This window comes from Oreochromis aureus, linkage group 6 (genome assembly GCF_013358895.1).
Source record: "Oreochromis aureus strain Israel breed Guangdong linkage group 6, ZZ_aureus, whole genome shotgun sequence".
In the NCBI taxonomy this organism is placed as follows: Eukaryota; Metazoa; Chordata; class Actinopteri; order Cichliformes; family Cichlidae; genus Oreochromis; species Oreochromis aureus.
In genome coordinates this window covers 5,855,123-5,880,288 of record NC_052947.1, presented here as the reverse complement: position 1 = coordinate 5,880,288, position 25,166 = coordinate 5,855,123, and the positions used below count along the sequence as shown (strand labels likewise).

Genomic DNA, 25,166 nt, shown 5'->3' with positions numbered 1-25,166 from the left:
AATCCATCCAACCATGCAGCCAGCAGAGATATTTCTGATGGATGTCCAAATGCAGCAGAGCTTAACCCTCATCTCTGACTGAATGCATCATCCTCTGCTTTGTGAACATGCCCGCGCACGCGCGCACGCACGCACACACACACACACACACACACACACACACACACACACACACACACACACAGATGTACCACTCTCATCACCTTTAAGCACTGGTGAGAGTTCAGAGCTGAATGAAAGCAAGGGGAGGACGTAGGGCGGGAGGCAAGGAGAGAGGGAACGACGGCAGAGAGGGGTGGGACGAGCATCACGAGCTTCCACCCGACGGGCTGGAAGCTCTGTGGAGCAACAGATAGCAGAGAGGGAGGCAGAAGAAGAAGGGAGAAGTCTGCTCTCTCTCTTAATCCCTCCATCTCTACAACATCTCTCCTCCTCTCCTCCTCCTCCCACCTGACGCAGGGAGCCCTAAGTTTGAGGTTTTTCTTCCCTCCTCCTTCTTGCTGCGCACACTGCGTTTTCTTTGCACTGCTGATTGTAAAACACGAGAAACGGAGACTGAGCGGCACGGCACGCTAGAGGCACCTTATGGGAAACAGAAATGCGGAGATTGCTCCCCTCGTCAGTTTTATCTTTGCACCACCACCCTGGACTCGCAGGTTCAACTACATCTTCGTGTTGACACGAGCTCAGGCGTGCATGGTTCCGTGCGGCGCACAGATGGAGCTGTGCGCTCCGAGTGTGAGTGAGAGCTCAGCAGAACGAGTGGCAGCATTCTTACTGGACCAAATGTGAAGATAAAAAGTTCAAATCAACATGTGACGGGTTATCACTTCAAAGGAATTACAAAAGCGGCAAAGAGTGCTTTAGCTGAGTGACCCCTTCAGTTATTTCCCCCCCTATTTTTCTTCGTCAGCGTGCATCCAGGATGGATCCCGTTTGGCTTCTCCTCCTGCTGCCATCCGTCCTCAGAGCGCAGGTGGCTTCAGATTTCCCATCAGGCGTCACAGTGGAGACGGCCAACAGCACTGACTCATTGACAAACAATACAAGAACTTCAGAAAACTCCACCAGCCCCTCCACTTCCTCCATTGCTGCAGAGGCTTCGGGGTTTGCCCCTTCAGAAGCTCCCATAGAAATAGAGGATGACTGGTCACCGGCAGAGACATTTCTGTACACCGGAGACCCCTCGACTCTGGTAGTGGGCCGCTGTTCACGGGCGTATAGCACCCGTGGGCAGATGGGACCCCTGCCCTTCAGCTTCACCGCCCCCCTCAGGCCAGCTATGGATGCACTAGCCAACACTGCCAACTTTCTTAACATGATCTTCCAAGCTAGTGACCTGCATGAGAGCACGGTGCAAGAGGATATGGAGTGGTACCATGCCCTGGTCCGTGCCCTTCTAGAGGCTGATGTGCTCATCCGGCGGGCCCTGTTTACGTTTGATGCTGACCCAACTGCCCAGGTGCCGCAGCTAGTGCTCCATGCAACTCGCACCCAAATGGCTAAGGTGCAGACAATCATCCTCCAGGATTTATCCAAGGCATGGGAGAGCCTGCACCCACCTGCCCCTGCCCCTGATGACAGCTGGTTCAGAAAACTGAAATTCCCAGAGTCCAGCCAGCCAATTACAGCCCTGTCCAAACGAGTGCTCCTCAATGACCTCAACACCTTGGACACACCTAAGTGGGGGCAGGGTGACAGCTATGTGACCAATCGCAGTGGGGTACGCTGGGATAGTGCTCCTTTTCTGGACTGTATGGATGAACGCTTTGTGCCTGGCTGGATGCTCACTCTCTCCACCTCCTTCTATGGCCTCAAGCCCGACCTGACACCAGAATTCAGGTTAGGGCCTGCACACACACAAACAAGCAAACACGCACAAAGCAAGCAATAACAGTCACATAAATAGAAGCACACACATAGAAGTGACACCTCTGATGATGTCAGTAATTATAGAAATTGGGTTGGTTCACTTTAAAATGTTTGGTTTATGAATGTTCATTCAGTTTCCGTCCTAGTAACTGATGTGAATCCATTGATCTGTGTGATGAGCTGTCAATCAGTGGTGGCAATGACATTTTCCAGTCATAAAATGCTATTATACGTTTTATATTATGAACAGAGAAATTTGCATCCACATTGGGAGCACTTTTTTCAGTCCTTTGAATACTCTTAGTAATGTGAGGGTATTAAAATAACTTTTAAGTCGTAATTTTTATGCCTAATAAGACCATTTAAACACCTGTTGTATTGATTGGTCACTGTGAGCAGAGTAGTTTAAACAAAAATCCAAGCCCGTTTTACCCGCTGAAAATGACAGAAGCTAGCACTCTGAAATTAATTTACAATAACACTTGTGTTTGAATGTGTTTGAAGAGTTTAATTAAATATAACATTTGAAATAGAATGCCTTGCATGGTCAGGCAAAATATATAGTAGCAATTCAATTCAGTTCAACAGGACAAAACACAGTCTAGAGAGAAGTCAAAAGTTATTGACCTGAAACAGTGAGATATAAACACATGGGCAGTAAAAAAGAGGGGAATGGAAGAGTGGTTGGATCATGGGAAGTCCCCCAGCAGCCTTAGGCTATTGCAGCATAATTAAGGCATGGCTGAGGGTTACCTGAGCCAGCCCTAACTGTAAACTTTACTAAAAAAAAAGAAGCCTAATATTCAAAGTGGAGAGAGTGTCTGTCTCCTGAGAGAAACTGGAAGCTGGTTCCACAGCTTTTCCAAGTTATCTTCTCTGCCTTAAATTCTACTTTTAGAAAGTAAGCCTGCGGTCTGAGAGGGAAGTGCTCCATTGAAATAATATGGCACGGTGAGGTCTTTGGGACATGAAGATGTGTGATGAAAAAGAACACCTCATGTGGAGCCACTCTTGTTTCTTTATTTTGTCACACATCTGTGACCCACTCCCCCACTGTCTGTGTGTTCGGCTTTAGAGGTGTGATCCGTGTGGATGTCAACATTCAGGACATTGACTTGGACCAGTGTGCAACAGGGGAAGGCTGGTTTGCTGATACTCACCAGTGCAACCGCACCACCATGGAGGTAAACACAGTGTAGACCAGGGACTGAAAGTATCTTTGAGATAGGGACAGAAAGTCAAGATTTTGTGTTTTTGTTGCTTGGCTGGCTGGACACAACCAAATTGCCATGAAAAATGGCGCCAGTATTAGAGATTTTGTTGTGACGGTCCCTGAGTTTTCATCTGGTACCATCTATCTCAATATACATGACCTGACTGACAGATAACTGAGCAAAATTGGATGAAACTCCATGGCTTTGGTGATGTCATTCCTTTTTCATTTTTTTGGTCAAGGTTAAATTTCAAGGACATTGACATGGGAACATTAGGAACATTGGATAGATTGAATTGTTTTCGATAGAAGTGTAATTGCTGTACATACTTTTTAAAAGCACGGTACCTTCAAACCTACAGTACATTATGACTAAGAAGGAACTGCTAGCATGCTAGCCAATAAACATATATGGTGACAATGTTAAACTTTCTCAAACATCTTTAAGTCAGCACATGAGTATTTTTATTTGGAACATTTTAGCACATTGCCTATTATAATACCTATTGTAAGCGATATTATTCCAGTATGATTGTAACATCTGGATCACAAGGCAAGAACAAGTGTTGTTTGTTCTTCATGAATCTAAAAGTGTCTGCCACTTCTACTGCCATAGTAGGGTAGTCAGTATTTCATCATTAATCAGACTCTTACACAAAATATCTATTTTAAATCTCACATGGGATCAGACCTATTTTTTCTGGAGTTTTGAGATTATACTTATATTCATTGTTTTACACATCGTTTCACGTACTAATTGTCTCCTTTCTCTTTTGAGGATGAAGCCTGAAATGTTTACTAGATAATTCAAAGTAAGGAGAAAGAAAGGACTGTGAGAGGGGGAACTAGGTAACGCTACATTGTACATACTGTACAGTACCTGCACTACACCAGAGTACCAACAATAGTAACAGGGCATTAGGAGAAGCCTCTCAGCCTTTATACTGCCTGTTGTGGTTGAATTTTTTTTTTAAAAAAGGTTGATATCAAGATCACGTGTGCATCCATTGCTTGATTTCTTTTTAGAGAAAATGTAGAAATTTTTAGGGAAAATGTAGAAATTGAAAGAGGGGAAGATATGTCCTGACATAGCCTGGTGTTGATCTCCAAATCACCTCCCACATCTCACATTTGTTGAGTGATTTAGTTACAGCAGAGCTTTTATTTTACTTCCTGACAGCTGTTTCTGCATGTTTGAGTAACAATTACTCAACCAATTACTTAAAATGATAAAGAATGATAAGAACAACTTTTCTCAGGTTGTATTGTAAATTAAAGAAATAAATAAAATACATTTTATTTATTCTTATTTCCTGTGTTGTATGCGTTTAAGCATGACTAAAGTTTAGAATACTGAGGTTGGCACATGTAAAAGTAATCTCTGTGAGTCAAAAGCTCTGACTTCAGAGAGCTGTTGGAGAGTTTTGTCTAATTTTGGGACTTGCCTTCTGGGCAAAAGCAAAACTAACAGACGTAAAATAGTATTTTTGTACCAACAAGTTTGTTTCCTAAAGAGTTTTTATTAGCTGAAAACCTGGCATGTCTTGGTGTGACTTGCTGTGCAGTGTGTCCTTTGAGGAAACTGAACAAGTGGAGGGAAAAAAAAGTGGCAACTATCTACAGCAGATGAACATTATCTGAAAGTCGTGTCCTAGGAAAAAATCCAACAAAGACCTGACACAGGATCTCAGGACACAGGGCTGAGAAAAGGTCTAACAGTATGAGTCTACTGCCATCTGTAAAACACAGTGGAGGCTCTATCATGGTTTGGGTGTGTATTTCAGCCAATGGTGTTCTTGTCAAAACTCTTGTGTGTGTGTGTGTGTGTGTGTGTGTGTGTGTGTGTGTGTGTGTGTGTGTGTGTGTGTGTGTGTGTGTGTGTGTGTGTGTGTGTGTGTGTGTGTGTGTGTGTGTCATGACATGGTTGGTTTCCTGCCTTCTGGTTCCCACACACCTGGCGTCAACCACACACCTGCTCCTGATGACCTTGTTTGGTTGTTTCATAATGAACCAACAGAGACTTCACTGGATCATGGCTAGAGAAACAGTTAATGCAGCATGTCTCCTAGTCTTGCTGTTGCGGTTGCCTGCCTGCGAAATAGATTCTTACCTTCCTGTTTTTGTGCCCAGGATTGCCTTTCAAGATGTGAACTAGTGAGCTGGTTCTTGTGTGGATTTGGGAGAAGACTGGATAGTGTTAAGATTTTGAGGAAACCTTTGAGGAGACTGGACTGTTACTACTGTTCGCTACCTTTCTGAACTGTTGTTTAAGAGTCACTGTAAATAAATGAGCTGGCGTTCACTTGGAGCCCTGCGTTTGAATCCTTCTTCTATTCACGTCTCCTTGACAGAACGATCCAACCAAGATGAAGCAGCCAGATTCAGCTTGGTCAGGCCCAGCTGTATCCACAGACACGAAGAAAACGTTTTGTGGCTGGTGTCTGTCTGTATTGCAGTAACAAAAGCGCCTTTGCAGCAACATTTCTGGTGCAGCCAAAAGGCCATGCCTGGCACGGTGTAGATTCTGGTGGCTTTCTGAGAACTCCTTCCTACTCAGGCTCATGGTTCTGGCTAAAATCACCATCAATTCCCAAATTTAGTCACTCAAAGCTTTTATTAATTCCAGAGTGGGATAAAATTTAGACCTCCTACCCGGAGCACCTTTGCCCATCAGCCGCTTATTTAGTCTGTCTAAACCCCAACAAGAAGCCATGGAGAAATGTACCACAGAGTCTTGCTGCTGGTATTATCCTTCCATCGTCATCTCCTCTTAGTGCTGAGTTTTTCTTCATCAAGAAAAAGGATGAAACACTTTGCCTCTGCATAGATTTCCGCAGCATGAACAAAATTACAGAAAAAAAACCCTTACCACTCCTCACCTCAGCATTTTGACTCTTTCAAGGCGACACTATCATCACAAAACTGTAACCTTCCAACCCTTTTCATCTGGTGAGAATGAGAAAAAGACATGAGTGGAAAATTGTGTTTAGTATGCATCCTGGCCACTTTGAGTATCTGGTAATGCCTTTTCTTTTGACAAATGTTCCAGCTGTGTTTCAGGTCCCGGTTAATAATGTCCTAAGGGACTTTAATTAATTAATTAATCATTTTGTGTTTGTGTACCTTGATGATATACTGATATACTGATCCTGCAGGAGCATGAGAAACATGTCTGTCTGGTCCTCCAATGCGTCTGTGTAAAGGGAAAAAAATGTGAGTCTCATGCTGACTGTGTCGGGAGCTGCTGGCTATAAAGTCACCGGAGAAGTTTTCCTATCTGCAAACCACAAAATAAATAAATTCCCGTCAAGCGAGGTGGAGTCATGAACTGGAATTCACACGGAGGCGGCACCCAGAAGCAGACTCAATACACTGGCTGCGAACTATATACAATACTTTATTTACAGAGGGGGTCAGGCAAAAACACGAGGAAACACAGGGGTAATGTAGGAGCCGGAGGAAGTGGGAACAGCTTATGGGAGAGGCTGTTCTAAGACACCGCGATCGGAGCCACAGTAGTACGCAGGGCCAGGGAAATGGGAAATGGCAACGAAGGAAGTGAACCTTGACTCCAGGACAGGATGGTATGGAGACTAAACAAACTGGTGATGAGTAGCTGGTCGTGCTGGCTTAAATAGTCCCTTGTGGTTCAGGTGTGAGGCAGGCAGCTCCGCCCAAGACAGTAGCCGATGAACCATCCTGATGACAACTCACATTCACTTGGAGTCTGGCGTTTGAGTCCCTTCTGCTTATGTCTCCTTGACATCTAATGTACAAATATGGAATAAAGGCGGCCATACCACCTTCTTTCCATTAACAAAGGTGAGTTGGAGTACATCTTGCATAAACAGAACAATGAAACTGTCATGTTCCTGGGTCATGTTGACCCAGCGTTTTAAGTTCTAGTTTATTTTGATGTTGATGCTTATGTTTAAGTTCATTAGGTTAGCAAAGTTCATTTGTTTATTAGATTCCTCTTGTGTTTTCCTCCCCTGTATTTAAGTTTCCCTCACCCTTTATGTGTTTCATGCTGCGTGTTTTATGTTATCAACTTTGTATTGTCATATCTGCGTCTCATGTTTCCTGTTTTATTTTGAAGGTTTGTGTCCTATGTCAGTGTAGTTAACTTTGCTTCTTTTGTCTCATCATGTCAGATTAGTGTCAGCTGTTTCCCCATGTGTTTCCACTTCCCCTAATCACCCTTGTGTGTATTTAGTCTGTGTGTTTCTGTTCATTCATCGTTAGGTTGTCTGTTGTTCTTGGTTCCAGGTGTCTTTGTATCCACGTCGAGTTTCATGTTTTGGTTTTTTATGTTTATCTTTAGTTTCCCCAGTTTAGGTTATCGTTTAGCTTATCTCTGCCTCTTGTTTTGTATTGTTTTTACCAGCCTTAATAAACTTAATAAATTTTCATCAGCAGATAGGGCTTCTCTGCTGTCTTCTTAGATGTTGACGTTTTTCTGCTGAGGTTATTTTCCTAGTTACTGTAAAGTAACTGTAAAGAACTCACTCTGAGCCCTGACCTAAAGCTAATATGGAAAACATGTCTGTTTATATTCTTTTTAGTTACATCTTGCATGCACACTCTAAAAAGTTTGTGATCTCAAAAAGGTTTAAGCCCTGTGTGGTGGTGCTCATTACTTCATTTTGGCCTCTTAAACTGTTGTACCTGCTGCACCCCGCCCGTCCAACCTTGGTTTCTCTTTCCCTGCCAGGCTGTCTTTGCAGACCCATCCTCTACCTCTCATCTCAGCCATCTATTTAAAGATGGCTGTTCTGGGTGGCAGGCTGCAGGATGATCTGATGGATTATTGCAATAATCCAGCCCGCTGACATACTTCCCTTTTATGCACTACACTCACAGAGGTCTGAAACACAAGAGCAGAGCACTCCAAAAAAATCCCCAAATCCACATGGCACCCTTTGTCCCATCCTGCATTACCTGGGTTGTACTGGGACATCCATTTCTTCTGTCCTGGTTGTCCAATAATCTGCTCTGTCATTGGCTTGTCATCTATCACCATATCAAACCTCACAATAAATAATGGTAGGATGGAGTGGGAAGCCCTCTCCTCCAAACACCGTTGACAGTGGACAGAGGTTCTCTGTGTTGACACTTCTTTTAAGGAACCATTGAGCCAGCTGTACTCATCTTTCTGTCTTGCCTTTTTCACTGGTTACTATCTGTGGTGCTTTTAATGTTTGTGATCCAGTACAACGGTGTCATTTTTGCTCTTGGAGAGATTCCCTGAAAATGTGCAGTCATTCCTTTTTTAAATTCTAGCCCGTTTCTTCTCTCTTATCTCTTTTTTAGGGGGGAATTGCTTTTCCACATGGTTCCCCTACAGAGGCTATTGTGAATTGGTTGTAGGTGAAAATTTGACTTTAAATTTAAAAAACAAAATGCAATACCAGTATGATGTTTTTAAATTAATTTTTACATAGAGTTATCATTAAAACACAACTTATTGTTTACTGTGTATAATTTGACTTGGGCTGTGTATGTGCACTTATGTAAGGTTTTACTGGAGAGAGGACCAAAGTACAGGATTGAAAGGTTAAACAACAAAAGTTGACCGTTTGTCATTTATACTTGATTTGCTCTTATGCTACAATAACCCCCCATTGTCAAAACCTGAGGCTCTGAGGAAGCCAAAAGGCTGTAAAGCTTTAGAAGTGGCTGGTAAGTTTCAGCTTAAACGTTACAGAGTGAATCTACTGATTTACTACAAATATCTGCTTGAGATGTGCTGTGTATAATCCACATCACATTAATGTTCAACCTGTGCCATTAGCATCTGATAAGGGAGCTGTGAGTTTATGTATACAGTGCGTGCGTGTGTGTGTGAGTGACTATTTGCTGTTGAACGGGATTTCTCTAGAAAAGGATAATGCTCTCAGTTGAGGCATTATGTATCCATTTAGCTTTTAACTTAGATTAACACGCGGCGTGTGTGTGTGTGTGTGTGTGTGTGTGTGTGCGCGCATTTGTTTCTCTGTCCCAGCTGAAGCTAAATTGAAGCTAGCATCAGAGGGAAATAGAGTGAAAGAGAGAGTAATGTGACCCTGTTTTTAATGTGCTGCTGTTTCATATCCTCACAGGTCAACATGATTTTAACCTGGGACACATAGTCTAGTCTAGCTTTGTTTTTTGGCTCCCAGCTCTTTTTGTTTTCCCATCTAAACATGATCTACTTTCATGTTTATGTCCCGAGATTGTTAGATGCATGCACCGCCTTGTCTATTTTCTCTTTATAAAACACGTATTATGGCTCAGCAATACTATATAAAATCTGTGGCACAATTCATTATCAGAGTGAAAATTAAATTAAATTTCACTAGCTGGGACCACATCCTCGGAAACGATGAGCAAAGAGGGATGAGGAAGTATGAACTGGTGCTGCAGTTTGGGGAAGGCCTCGAAGGGGACTGGTGACGGCTCCCAGGCCGGGCAGATCCCCATGTACTAACGAGAAGTGAAGGAAGGAAGGGAGGAGGAGAGGAGAGGAGAAGAGAGGGGAAAAGGGGGGGAAGGGTGGGGCATGGAAATGAGAACAGCAGGTATTGGAGAAGGGGGCATTTATAGTCTGAGGTCAGAAGGGGCGTGAAGGAGGAGTGGTCCCGCTTCTGAAATTCAGATGATAGCTCCACTAAAGTAAAAAAATCATAGCCTGGGGACCAAAAGAGCAGGGCGACTGTGGCATGGGCGACCGTGGCATGGGCGACCGTGGCATGGGCGACTGTGGCACTGGGGGTTGGGAAGCGCATCTGTAACTGGAAGGTCGCCGATTCGATTCCCGGGCTCTCTGTCCTGGTCATTGTGTCCTTGGGCAAGACACTGTACCCTACCGCCTACTGGTGTTGGCCAGAGGGGCCGATGGCGCGATACGGCACCCTCGCTTCTGTCAGTCTGCCCCAGGGCAGCTGTGGCTACAACTGTAGCTTGCCTCCACCAGTGTGTGAATGTGAGAGTGAATGAATAACGGAGTTGTAAAGCGCTTTGGGTGCCTTGAAAAGCGCTATATAAATCCAATCCATTATAAAAGAAACATGTGTTTACTTTGTTATGTCTTTAATTCAGATAGAGATGCTTACCACATAAACCAGTTAAAGTGTAAGAGGAAAATGCAGTATTGCGGTCTGCTGTGTTTTTCACTAATGTTCTGTTTCTTGGAAACGCACTACGCAGTTTCAGTGACACGCTGGAGTTTCTAGGAACTTTCATACTTTTGATGCAAAAGTGTGTTAAAATTTGTGTATTAGTAAGGTAAACTTTATGGTACCCTGATGGCATATCATATATTACGGAGTTATCATTCTAACTGATTTGACATCAACTTTACAAAAACATCTTAGGAACTCATCTAAATATCTATGAGGTGATATCTACATGTCAGACTATCCTTCAGCCAAACACTGGAGCACCACATCACCCTTCCCCTCTGCACTAAGCACATACTGACATCTGTTAAACATTTGCTGTTACCCTGCACTTCTCAAGTGGGCACCTGTGTGAACTTTTATTACAAGGTGTTTATGTAAGCCACTGCTTCCATGATGGGGACACGACCCTTAAGCTTGAAAAAATTGTAGCATTAGAGAAGTCGCTCATGCCAAAATGCTCCAGTAATCAAGGAGTGTTTCCATGTTTTAGAAAAACTACATTATAAAACTTAAACATGTGCTCTGTTTTTTGAAAACACTCCCACTGAAACTGAAAATAGTTTTCCTCTGGAAAATATTAAAGAGACCAGAGACTAGTCTTCACCCACGTAAAACCACAAGTAAAAACATCTCTTGACCCTCTGCTGTTTGTATACAAACTGTGGTTACTGCATAAAAAAGCATGCACCCATAATTCACACACACACACACACACACACACACACACACACACACACACACACACACGTGTATATAAAAAAAAAAAACTAAAAAAAAACCACCCATCTCGCCCCTGCGGGCAGTTTATCCTTCAAGCTCGGGTCCTCTACCAGAGGCCTGGGAGCTTGAGGGTCCTGCGCAGTATCTTAGCTGTTCCCAGGACTGCGCTCTTCTGGACAGAGATCTCCGATGTTGTTCCCGGGATCTGCTGGAGCCACTCGCCTAGCTTGGGAGTCACCGCACCTAGTGCTCCGATTACCACGGAGACCACCGTTGCCTTCACCCTCCACATCCTCTCGAGCTCTTCTCTGAGCCCTTGGTATTTCTCCAGCTTCTCGTGTTCCTTCTTCCTGATATTGCTGTCATTTGGGACCGCTACATCGATCACTACGGCCGTCTTCTTCTGTTTGTCTACCACCACTATGTCCGGTTGGTTAGCCACCACCATTTTGTCCGTCTGCATCTGGAAGTCCCACAGGATCTTAGCTCGGTCATTCTCCACCACCCTTGGGGGCATCTCCCATTTTGACCTTGGGACTTCCAGGTTATACTCGGCACAGATGTTCCTGTACACTATGCCGGCCACTTGGTTATGGCGTTCCATGTATGCCTTGCCTGCTAGCATCTTGCACCCTGCTGTTATGTGCTGGATTGTCTCTGGGGCATCTTTACACAGCCTGCACCTGGGGTCTTGCCTGGTGTGATAGACCCCAGCCTCTATGGATCTTGTACTCAGAGCTTGTTCTTGTGCTGCCATGATTAGTGCCTCTGTGCTGTCTTTCAGTCCAGCTTTGTCCAGCCACTGGTAGGATTTCTGGATATCAGCCACCTCCTCTATCTGCCGGTGGTACATACCGTGCAGGGGCCTGTCCTTCCATGATGGTTCCTCGCCTTCCTCCTCTTTCTTGGGTTTCTGCTGCCTGAGGTATTCACTGAGCACGCTGTCAGTTGGGGCCATCTTCATGAAGTATTCGTGGATGTTTCTTGTCTCATCCTGGACTGTGGTGCTGACACTCACCAGTCCCCGGCCCCCTTCCTTCCGCTTAGCGTACAGCCTCCGGGTGCTGGACTTGGGGTGAAACCCTCCATGCATGGTCAGGAGCTTTCTTGTCTTTATGTCAGTGGCTTCTATCTCCTCCTTTGGCCAGCTTATTATACCAGCAGGGTACCTGATCACGGGCAGGGCGTAGGTGTTGATGGCCCGGATCTTGTTCTTACCGTTCAGCTGACTCCTCAGGACTTGCCTGACCCTCTGCAGGTACTTGGTGGTTGCAGCTTTCCTAGCGGCCTCTTCATGGTTCCCATTCGCCTGCGGGATCCCCAGGTACTTGTAACTGTCCTCTATGTCTGCAATGTTGCCTTCTGGTAGTTCAGTCCCCTCAGTTCTGACTACCTTCCCTCTCTTTGTTACTGTAGCAGCGGCCGGTAATAAACCAGTCATCATAAAAGAACAGTGCTCTTTAATGAATTCACAAACTTACATCGAAGAGGTAGCAGTGACACACATCACTTATCAGCTAGCCATCTAACTCTATTCTAACGCTTAACTTTTACAGACTCTGCTTTACTCTTATTTTGCGACACCACCCTCTAGTGGTGCAATATGATATAAACATTACAGAACACAACATCTCCTCTCTCTTTATAAAAAGAGTTCACCAAATAGCGTAGTACAGAAATAAAGTAATTCACTGTTTAGCAAATCAAACATACACTGGTGAACTTAAATGTCGCAATAGTTATAACATCAGAATACTACAACTAGAAAAGCTAAATAAGCCTGAAATTGTAAAATGAAAAGAAATTATTCCAGTTTTTCCATTACAATTTTTTTCTTAGTGCATTGGTGGCAGGAAATCAGTTCGTCTTAAACCCGAAATGGAACAAGTAATGACATTTCTCTAATGTCCTTTTTCAAGCAACATATTATGGTACAATATAGTCTTTGTGCCGGCGAGGTTTGTACTTGACGCGTGGCAGTCTTCTGGCAGTAGGTGAGCCAGCCTGAGTGTGGTGCAACCTAGCAGTGTCAGCATTCTTTTCAGTCACCGGGCGACAGCGTGCTAGATGAGTGGCATTCCAAATCTTTCCATCACTCAGCAAGAAGGCATTCGAGCCTTTGGCTTTTGTTACTGTTACAGGAGGGGTAAATCTGGGATGTCCTTTGGGAACATGGTGGGGTTTCCTTATCCTCACACTCTCTCCTAGTAGAAAAGGTTTCCGTGCGTGACGCCTACCATCAGTGTAACGTTGCATTTTCAACTGATATTTCTGAACTGAGTGACGTGCAACGTCATCCAGTGGAGACACAGCAGGAGGCAAAGGGAGGACATCCAGTTTAGTACGCATCTTCCTGCCATACAGGAGTTCATAGGGAGAGAGGGAAGTAGTTGCATGCGGTGTTGCACGGTAAACTTGAAGCCAATCCAGCACAGTAGCCTTCCATGGTTTTGACTGCTGGATTGCTGTCTGGATACAGGTGCGGAGGGCACGATGAAACCGTTCGATTGCTCCGTTTGCAGCTGGGTAGTAGACAGATGTTCTGCTGTGGGAGATGCCTCTATTCTGGAGGAATGAGGTGAACATTACAGAGGTGAACTGTGTACCATTGTCAGTTACGATGTTCTCTGGGTTGCCATGACGACTAAAGACAGATGAGAGGAACTGAATGACATCATCAGTAGTAGCAGAAGGTGAAAAGGCAAGCTCAGGCCATTTGGAGTAGTAGTCAGTCAATGTTATGACGTATCTACAAGCAGGTATTGCAGTATCAAAAGGCCCAACAATGTCAAGACCAAGTTTTTTCCACGGTCCATCAGGCAGTGGGACGGGTTGGAGAGGAGCAGGATTAGTATGTGCAGTTTTGTCATTGGACTGGCAAAGGAGGCATGAGGTTATGGCAGACTGAACTTGTGAGTCCATTTTTGGCCACCAGTAGATATCTCTTAATCTTTGTTTTGTGCGCACAATCCCTTGGTGACTTTCATGTGCCAGTGCAATCAGTTTAGGTCTCACTGAAAGTGGTGCAATGAGCCTTGAGCCTTCCATCTATTCGCTTCCGCTTATCCTTTCCAGGGTCGCGGGGGGCGCTGGAGCCTATCCCAGCTGTCATAGGGCGAGAGGCGGGGTACACCCTGGACAGGTCGCCAGTCTGTCGCAGGGCCAACACACAGGGACAGACAACCATTCACGCTCACATTCACACCTAGTGACAATTTGGATTATCCAATTAACCTAACCCCTCAAACTGCATGTCTTTGGACGGTGGGAGGAAGCCGGAGTACCCGGAGAGAACCCACGCAAACACGGGGAGAACATGCAAACTCCACACAGAAAGACCCCGGCCTGATGGTGGAATTGAACTCAGGACCTTCTTGCTGTGCGGCAACAGTGCTAACCACCGTGCCACCGTGCTGCCTTGAGCCTCTGAGAACATAATCACTTAGGGTTGAGAGTTCATTACGGATTTTGTAGTAAGGTGCAAGCGTGACATCAAGTGCTTTGATTGAGGCAGGCCAGCCACTTTGTATTTGTGAACGCAAAGCAACCAGTTCAGGGCAAGTTGAACAGGCAGAGTCAAAGTCCACAACTGGAAGAGAGGACATGGCAGCAGAAACTTGGGCTACCATCTCATGATCTGCATCCGATGTGGGATGGGAAGAAACAGACAGGGGCAGGCGAGAGAGACAGTCAGCTGTATAGTTCTGAGAACCTGGGCGGTAAATAACATCATAGTCAAAACACAGGAGGCGGGCAGACCAGCGGGCGATGCACATTCCAGCCCTATTAATCCCTTTGGTGCTCAGCAGTGTTGTCAGAGCTTGGTGGTCTGTCCGCAGAGTAAAACGTCGGCCCCACAAGTACGTTCTCCATTTCTCTGCAGCCCACACACAAGCATAAGCTTCTTTTTCAACAGTTGAGTACTTTTGTTCTGTTGCAGACAGTGTGCGGGAAGCAAAGGCCACAGGTTTTTCTGTGCCATCAGGTTGCACTTGAGCAAATACAGCACCAAGCCCATAGTCACTTGCATCAGTAGAGATCACAACACGCAAGGCAGGGTCAAACAGTGCCAGTGCAGGACTATTCACCAGGAGTTTTTTTACTTCTTCAAAGCTCGCTTGTGCATCTGAAGTCCATGTGAAGGTGTTCTTGTCGTAAGCACAGGCACGCATAGGGGCTACAACAGTTGCAAAGTTTGGCAAGAACTTGGAGTACCATGACACCAAGCCCAGGAAGGATCTCAGAGCAACAGCATCAGATGGGGGAGGCGCTCTCAAAACAGCATCAATATGCTCCTCATCAGGAAGAATGCCATCAGCAGTGACAACATGGCCTAGGAAGCGTAGCGATGTCTTCCTAAAATGGCATTTGTTTTCGTTGAGCACAAGTCCAGCATCTTTGAGCTTCTGCAGGACAGTTCTAAGGTTTTGGTCATGCTCAGCTGCACTTTTACTGTAGACAATAAGGTCATCCAGGTAGTTTTGGACACCTGGGAGGTCTTTAAGGATTTCAGCCATCATTTTCTGAAAAGCTGAGGGGGCAGAGGCCAGTCCATAAGGTACTCTGCAGAATCTGAAGAGTCCATCATGTGTAATGAATGCTGTCAAATCTCTGCTATCTTCATGCAGGGGCAGCTGGTAGTATGCATTTGCAAGATCAATTGTAGAAAACATCTTTGCACCCTGTAAGCTGGCAAACAGTTCATCTACATGAGGTAAGGGGTAGCAATCAGTGATCGCAGCTTTGTTTGGTTCACGGAGGTCTGCACACAGCCTTATTCCACCAGTTTTCCGTCCTGTCACAACAATTGGGGATACCCATGGTGATGCATCAATCCGTTCAATGACACCAGCTTTGAGTAAACGATCCAGTTCTGCTGAAACTGAAGCCCTCACAGCAAACGGGAGACGTCGCAGCTTCTGACGCACAGGTTTGACTGTTGGGTCAACTTTCACTTTATGCACAAAGGCACGCACACAGCCAATATCTGGGGCAGCAGGGATGCAAGAAGCAGGTGATGGGTTTGTAGACATCACAGAAGCAGTAGGATCAGTACATGGAGGTAGAACAGTATTGCCTGCAATGCTGACATTCAGCGCTTCCATCAGATCTCTTCCAAGAAGAGGAGTTCCTTTTCTTACAACAAAGAACACAGCTGAGGCGGATGCATTTCCTCTGCTCACTGTGACTTGCAGGCAGCCTAACACAGGGATGGTTTTCTTTGTGTATGTAACTACTTGAAGGTCAGGTGGTTTTAGTGGCGTATCACTGAAGTGCTCTTCGTAGATGTTGCTAGGCAGGATAGAAACTGCAGAACCTGTGTCCACAATCAGTTCAATGTCCTTAGCTGATGAGGTAGGTGTGCTCACATTTATGCTGCATTGCAATCCTTTTGATGCATGAGAAGGATCTGTTAAGTAAAGGACTGTGAGTTTTGGTAAATGGACTTCCCGTACATCTCTTGTCTTGGATGAGCAGCAGACACGAGCAAAATGTCCAATTTTATGACACAGTTTACAAGTAACTTTGGCAGCAGGACACTGACGAAAGTTGGCTAAATGACTGTTTGAACCACATCTAAAACAGTTCTTAGATGTTTTTGTTGCATGAGATGGCTTTGCAGGGTGAGCATTGTATTTATGTTTCCTCTGCATGGAATGCGAGTGAGACTGCACAGCTTGGACTGGAGTACTGCTGTCTGCAGCTATGGATTTAGCTTGTTGAACTGCAGATTCCATTTGTGTTGCCAGTGTAACAGCTTTATCTAGTGTCAAATCAGGTTCAAGTAAGAGTCTTTCTCTTATGCTGGGGCTAGACACATGTTCAGCTAGCTGATCACGGATCATTTCTTCTGTCCTGTCATCAAACTCACATTTAGAAGCAAGGTCACGCAAGCTGGCCACATACTGGATAACAGTCTCATGTGAAGCTTGTGTTCGCTTTCTGAAAGCATGTCTTTCCACAACAACATTTACCTTGGGTGAAAAGTGTTGTTCTAGGGCAGTAACAGCAGAGGCGAAAGTGTCACCTGTATTTGGCAGTGAGTAGAAAATCCTTTGTCCCTCTGTTCCCAAGCAGTGAAGTAAAGTAGCTCTTCTTCGTGCTTCAGGGGAAGCATTCCCTGTTGCATTGATCACAAGCAAATAATTGTTGAACATACGCATCCACATGTTAAAGGGCAAAGCAGGATCTCCAGGGCAAGGCAAAAACATCGGCGGCGGATGGACGTTTGCAGCCATGACGACTCAGCAAAAAAATCAAAAGCAGAAAAAAACACGCAGGGTTACTCGTCGCCAAAATGTAGCAGCGGCCGGTAATAAACCAGTCGTCATAAAAGAACAGTGCTCTTTAATGAATTCACAAACTTACATCGAAGAGGTAGCAGTGACACACATCACTTATCAGCTAGCCATCTAACTCTATTCTAACACTTAACTTTTACAGACTCTGCTTTACTCTTATTTTGCGACACCACCCTCTAGTGGTGCAATATGATATAAACATTACAGAACACAACAGTTACCATCCGACTACACTTCTCCAGTCCGAATGACATTCCAATGTCATTGCTGTATAGCCTGGTAGTGTGTATCAGTGAATCGATGTCTCGTTCACTCTTGGCATACAGCTTGATGTCATCCATGTACAGGAGGTGGCTGACAACCGCTCCGTTCCGTAGTCGGTATCCGTAGCCAGTCTCGTTAATGATCTCACTGAGGGGCCTATGCAGAACAGCAGTGGGGACAGAGCATCTCCTTGGTAGATCCCGCACTTGATGGTGACTTGTGCTATGGGCTTGGAGTTGGCCTCTAGTGTTGTACGCCACATCCCCATTGAGTTCCTGATGAAGGCTCTTAGGGTCCTGTTGATCTTGTACAGTTCTAGGCATTCCAGTATCCAGCTGTGGGGCATTGAGTCATAGGCCTTCTTGTAATCAATCCAGGCTGTGCACAGGTTGGTCAGTCTGGTCTTGCAGTCTCGGCTGACTGTTCGGTCTACCAGTAGCTGGTGTTTTGCGCCTCTGGTATTCTTGCCAATCCCTTTCTGTGCCCCGCTCATGTATTGACCCATGTGCCTGTTCATCTTAGCCGATATGATGCCTGACAGGAGCTTCCATGTAGTACTGAGGCAGGTTATTGGTCGGTAGTTGGATGGGACCGTCCGACCTTCGGTTAGCCATTCCGGGTGTCTCTCGTTAACTAGCAGCTGGTTCATTTGTGCTGCCAGACCCTCGTGGAGTGCAGTCAGCTTCTTCAGCCAGTAGGCGTGAACCATGTCGGGCCTGGTGCTGTCCAACTCTTCATACTGGAGACCCTTTCTTGGATGTCTGCCACTGTGATGGTTACTGGACCCTGTTCAGGGAGGTCGCTATGGTCTGCCCTCAGATCCACTAGCCACTGAGCATTGCCGTTATGGGTTGCGTCCTTCTCCCATATGCTCTTCCAGTATTGCTCCGTCTGCAGCCTTGGTGGTGCTGTTCTCTTATTGTTCCCTTGCCACTGAGAGTACACCTTTGCTGGTTCTGTGGAGAACAGCTGGTTTATTCTGGTATAAACCAGCTGAGGACAGTTTTATTTCTTTCTTTCTATATATATATATCTATATATATCTCTCTATCTCTCTATCTCTATCTCTATCGAGAGAGAGAGAGAGAGAGAGAGAGATAATAGATAGATGATGTAGAGAGAGAGGGATATATAATAGATAGATAGATGTAGAGAGAGAGAGATAAAAATAAACAACAAAAGAAAGGAAAAACAAACACTCCGTGTTTCTTGCAGTGTATTACGATTCCAGGCCGGGGTTTTCGATTGGGTCAATACTGCTGTCGCTGTAAAGAAGGATACTACAGCCCTGATGTATCGCCTCAGGACTCAGGTAAGTCCACCGATATTAAGTAATCTGTTGGTTTAACTGTGAAACTCCCTGGAGGTTGCTGCCTTAACTTTGACCTAGCAGGATTTACAGAAATCAAGTCTAAAAATATGTTTTTCTTTTCTTTTTGTCATAGTTGATTGACCACACTGGAGCACACGTTTACATTTGTGTGAGATAAATACTGTTGTAATTGTTTTACAGCTGGGAAGCTTTTTTAATTCAGCCAGATAGAAGCTGTACTAGAGAGTTGTTATCATGAGACAAGTGCTGGGTGGTGGTTATCTGAAGCACATTAATCATGTGACTTAAATTATGAAATTTTATTTTTAGATACAGTATCCCAATTCATGTGGAAAACCATGTACCCGGCAATACAACCTTCAACTATAAGCTTTTTCAATTTGGAGGCTTTCAGGCTGAGGTCACAGTTGGATCAACAGTCCAAAATTTACTTTCTGTATTACAGTGATCTAATTACTGAACTAACTTACTTGTATTATACAAGTAAATGGGGAAAAAAATGGTCAAATGTGTCCTTTGTCTTTTTTTTTTCTGCTTTTGAGAAGCAAAGATATGGACATTACTTTTATTTGTATTCCATGAAAGAACAAGAAAGTGATGGTAAATTGCAAATTAACTCTTTTCAACCATCTACAAAGACAGCAGGCTACCAGGTCTCTTTAGGCTGGTTTTCTTAGTAGTCAGACCATTTAAATCATAGATGCAGCCACCATGACATCACCCATTGGTTTTGGACCATCTACAACCACAGGAATCGTGCTAATTATTAAACCAGATCTTTCAAAGTCAAAATTCAAAACTAAAAAGGATTATTTCAAAATTAAGTCATTTCGACACAATCTATGCAAACTTTTAACATACTGTTTTAAGCTCCTCGTGGAGGTCGCATGTATATGAGGTTTTGCCATGGCTTTGTGTAGGTTGAATAGATGCATGTGTCTGTATGCGATGCAGATGGAGCCCCTGTGAATGAGAGTGACAGCAATGGTATGTGTTACCCGAACATGCGCATCTGTCTCCCCTGCTGGCCGGGCTGTAAGAGCTGCCAGGACGGTACCCCATGCTGGGTGCAGGAGGACTGGCTTCTTAGGTCTGGTGTGCTCGCCATCCAGGGGGTCTTCATGCTCCTCATTTTCATCAGCATGCTGGTGGCCTACCGGCATCGTCGCAACCGGGTGAGTCAGATCTTTTGGCTTAGCGGGGCCACCGTATGGATCATGTTTAGATGAAAGGTTGACGGTGACAGCTGTGCCAAATACATTATGTTAAAAAAATCAATCCAGTTTTTATTCATCTTACTGTATGAAACTTTTAGTCTGATAATTAATCCTAATCATAAAATCAACCCCAGTTTAGCAGTTTAAGTAGCATAATCCACATTACATTAATGTGTGTTATATTCTGTACTGCTGTTTACAACAGCTTCTCATAATAGCTGTTCCCCTCCTCCTCCACCCCCAGCGGATCCGGGCTTCTGGCCTGCTGCTGCTGGAGACGATCTTGTTCGGCTCCCTGCTCCTCTACTTCCCGGTGAGTTTCTGAACGAGCCAGCCGACTGAGAGCCCCACAGATTAGAGCTCTTCACGGATCACTGCACAGCTCCGCATCTTAGATTATGTGACAATGGACGATTTGCAGGGAGGGTGAATGGGTTGAGGGCGTGTATGAGAAATGCAAGGGCGTGTTCATCGTCAGCACATTTCATAACCTCCCTCATTTCCGGTCATAGATTATCAATCAATCTTTAGATTCATTTTACCAATTAAAGAGCCGTTAACATAACCCAGATGTGAATTTTTTTTCTTTTAATCTATCTGAAAGTGTCAGTCAGTTTGATTTACAGAGTGATTTAGTGTGTGCAGAGCTGGTGCTGTGCTCCGCATTACAGATGATTTAGTTTAATGCCGAGTGTGTGAACATGTAAATAAAGCAATGATTCGCTTCATAAGGTGCTTTATATTTGGTGGTTGCATTAGATTGTAGATTTAAAAAGAAACATGATCATGTAATACGTGCCTATACGAGCGGCAGAAATGAGCTTTCCCCCAAAGGTGGCTGGCCTCTCCAACAGAGATAAGGATAGTTCGGCCATCTGGGAGGGGCTCAGAGTAGAGCCGCTGCTCCTCCACATTGAAAGGAGCCAGTTGAGGTGGATTGAGCATCTGACAAGGATGAGGTGACTCATGACACGCTGGAGAAATTATATCACTTGGCTGGCCTGGGATTGCCTTGGGGTTCCCCCATACAAGGTGAAGGAGAAGGCCGGGAAGAGGGAGGTCTGGGCTTCTCTGCTAAGGCTGCTGTCCCCGCGACCCGGCCCTGGATAAGCGGAACAAATTGGATGGATAGATGGATGGATGGATGATCATGAGACATGAGACAATCCTAATTCCGAAACAGGATTTTCCTTGGCCTTTGATTTGGAAGAGGCCAAGCTTTAGCTGAGGTGTAGGGAGAGTAACGGCCTGATTGCCAGTCTTGTCTCTCAAACATACAATTGAGACAATTTGCCACCTGTTTACTAAATCTATTTGGGTAAAATGAAAAGAATCAGAATCATCTTTATTTGGCCAAGTTTGTGGACATAAACAAGAAATTTGACTCCGGTTCACTTTGCTCTCTGCATGCAAAATCTCAAAATTTCTATGGGAAAATAAATCATCATGAATAAGTTGAAAAACTCTACAAAAGGCAAAAGATAATGGTGGTCTAGAATTATCAAATATTTATCCCTACTTCTAAGACAATAGAATAAAATAGAGTACAATAGAGAATGTACAATGGTACATTTCAAAATGGATCAAATCAAGCTTGTTAGACAAACAAATTACTATAAAAATGTATGAACTATTGTCAGAAATGGATGACTCCATTTCCTTCCCAACCATCTATCTTCTATCCATCTTACAAGGCCAAATCTTCTGGGCGCGGTGGGCTGTGGCTGACGTTTTGTGGTGTCTGCCCTGGTTGGTGGTGGGGTAGCACTTTCTTTCATTCGCATTCTTGGAGTGTGGGGTCCAGGGTGCTTGCAGTTGCCGGTGCTGGCTCTGGACTGGGTGACCGGCTTCTTTTGGCTGGCTGCTTCCTGTCATGGCAATTCTGGAAAGTCGCAGGGCTAATACAAAGAGACAGACAACTATTCACACTTACATTCATACCTATGGGCAATTTAGATTCACCAGCTATCCTAACCCTACTATCTGCATGTCTTTGGACTGTGGGAGGAAGAGAGCCCACACAAACACAGGAAGAACATGCAGACTATTAAAAAAAAATAATAATAAAAATAAAAATAATAAAATAAAAAGAAACTGGATATCAAGATGAGTTTATAGAGCTCCTTTTGGCAAAGTAAATGTGGGTGCAGACCATATTCAGCTTGTTAAAGCTGTAGGACAGGACAGCCTAAAAAACAAAACAAAATGCTGACTTTAACATTTGAAGAATATTTAAGTCTTGATATTCAAAGCTATTTTTTACAGTATAATATATAGGACACATTCATTTTGAAGATTTATTGAATCTGCTATACAAAAGTAAGATGTGCAGTGGATTGCAGTGTTTTGCACACACAGTTAAGTTGACCTATTATGTTATATATGCTGTTACAGTGGTACGTGCTTCTATGAAACAGAGTCATCTTACATGTAATCCATGCAAACAAAAAGCTCAGGATTCAGGACTCTTGGCTCTGTGTGATGTCAATAAGAAGGACGCACTCTGCAAATACAGAAGTCCCTCCCACATGTCATTCAAACCTATCGATGATGGGCAAAATAAAATATAGTCAAGTCATCTCACCTTTATTCAGATAGCAGCATGCAGGTATATTTGGTATTCATTCAAGAGCTAAATAATAATAACAATGCCAGTAATAATTGCAAATATCATAAATGTCAATTTATGTGAATAAGTACTTGTAAATGTAAATTAAGATATAATGTAATAGAGGCAAGTGATCTGCGGTCGCAACCCTTAAAGGGAGCAGCCAAAAGAAGAAAAAGAAACGTAAATGTAGAGATACATGTGTCAATTTTTTGTGTAGTTCTTTTTGTGTAGAACTATACAAAATGATGATGCAGATGAAAACATGGAAGGCAAAAATATACAAACATGGATACAGGATATATTTCAGTTATGAAATTAAAGATCTAAAACCTGCTGTGGTGACGTAAGAGGTGGAAGCAAGACTGAAAATGAGCAAATATTTGGGATCATGTTGTAAGAGGGTTTTGTTTTTTATTCAAAGGTGACCTGCAGCCCACATAGCTGACTGTAGTTCTGAAAGCCCCAGATGAAAGGTCAGAGTTCGGTCTGTCATCTCACTGGGGTGTCACTGAAGTAAAGTTGCCATTTCATCTACAAATAAATCCCCTGCATGAAAGAAGGTTGTTGACCATCCCACCAACATACTCAACCCGGTTTTGAAATCTACCATGACCCGTTAATGTAGCAGGATTTTCTAATGTCAGCAAAAAAAGATCAATATGAGTGTCTCGGTGTAGTAGTAGGTACCTTTTTGGTACTTAGTAAATACTTTTCAGAGAACAACAACTGTTGTCCCTCTGCACTCATTAGTTTAGCTTTATAAAAACAGCAGCGTTATTTTTATATTAATGAACTGTACTGGTTTTATTGAGGAGGATTTGAGCTTTATTATTGGATATCACTGGCATCTAGAAGGCATCAGGATATCTGTGTTCTCATTTTCAGTCTCAGCATTAAAGTCATTTTTTGAGTATATAGTTAATAAACACAATGTCAGATCAGAGGAGAGCTTGGTTTAGAACCCCATGATGCAAATCTGCACTAGAGAACACGGGTTCCAATAAATAATCACTAGAGTTACTGGATTATTGGACTGATTCATTCATTCTGTCATTGATTGTTTTATTCTGCACTATATCTTTGGGTTGACCAATCACATTATTTCTTTCTGCTGTGCAGCTCCATCTATAACAGCGGTCGCCAACCTTTTTTGCGCCACGGACCGGTTTATGCCCGACAATATTTTCACGGACCGGCAATAAGGTGTCGCGGATAAATACAACAAAATAAAACTAATGCCGGTACCGAAAAAAAGAAGATTTATTCATAACACACGTGAAAAGACCCAGGAAAACCGAGTTAACGATAAAAACGATAACAAAATAACGCTGAAAACCGATAAAAACCCTGAAAACCATACATTTCACACCTGAACCTCAACTCTCGCGGCCCGGTACCAAATGACTCACGGACCGGTACCGGTCCGAGGCCCAGGGGTTGGGGACCGCTGATCTATAACACAGACCCCAATCAGTGTTTATGTGCTGGCCATTTATACTGATTAAATGTGCCTTCCTGCCATGACTTTTATTCTATAAGTTGTCACTCTAAGCAGGTTTATTCTGTATAAGTAGTTTGAACACAGTGATGTATGTTTGCATTTACATTATAAGATTTAGATTATGCTCTTATCCTGAGTGGCTGACACTGTTTTGCTCATGCTGCCATCACAGCAAAGTGAGTTTTAATTCCTGGATTACAGTCAGGAGTGATGTGCGCTTATACGGTCAGCAGAGGCAACAGTAAAAACAGTTGTGGTGTGTGTATGTATACACTACAAGTCAAACCTTTGGACACACATTGTCATTGAAGGGTTTTTCTTTATTTTCATGATTATTTACATTGTAGAAGACTTCAAAACTATGAATGAACACATATGGAATTATGTAATAAACAGTGTGAAGTGTGAAATAACTCAAAACATGTTTTAAATGTGATTTGATCAAAATAGCCACCCTTTGATTACTGCTTTGCAGACTCTTGGCATTCTCTCAATGAGCTTCATGTCGTCACCTGAAATGGTTTCCCAGCAGTCTTGAAGGAGTTCCCTGAGATGCTGAGCACTTGTTGGCCCTTTTGCTTTCACTCTGAAGTCCATCTCATCCCAAACCATCTCGAATGGGTTTAGGTCAGGTGCCTGTGGAGGCCAGGCCATCTGGGGCAGCACTCCATCACTCTCCTTGTTGGTCAAATAGCCCTTACACAGTCTGGAAACATGTTTGGGGAACTCAAACTTTTAGCAATTTTCCTGACTGACTGACTGACTGACCTTCAGTTCTTAAAGTAATCATGGACTGTTGTTTCTCTTTAGCTGACTGGTTCTTTCCATAATATGAATTCTAACAGTTATCAAATAGGGCTGTCAGCTGTGTACCAACCTGACTTCTGCACAACACAACTGATCGTCCCAATTCCATTAAGAAGACATGAAATTTCACAAATGAACCCTGGCAAGGTACACCTGTGAAGTG

At 43.9% G+C, this 25,166-nt stretch overlaps 1 protein-coding gene across 1 annotated transcript in view; it reads left to right on the top strand.

The window, feature by feature from the left end:
• Positions 1 to 553: 553 nt before the first annotated feature.
• The window catches only part of gpr179 (G protein-coupled receptor 179), a 31,680-nt gene continuing 7,067 nt past the window's right edge, over positions 554 to 25,166 (top strand). The window contains exons 1-5 of the mRNA XM_039613153.1: positions 554 to 1,842; positions 2,948 to 3,056; positions 18,750 to 18,846; positions 19,822 to 20,042; positions 20,329 to 20,397. Coding sequence (XP_039469087.1) covers positions 926 to 1,842; positions 2,948 to 3,056; positions 18,750 to 18,846; positions 19,822 to 20,042; positions 20,329 to 20,397 — 1,413 coding nt within the window. The 5' untranslated portion in view covers positions 554 to 925. The remainder of the gene's footprint in view (positions 1,843 to 2,947; positions 3,057 to 18,749; positions 18,847 to 19,821; positions 20,043 to 20,328; positions 20,398 to 25,166) is intronic.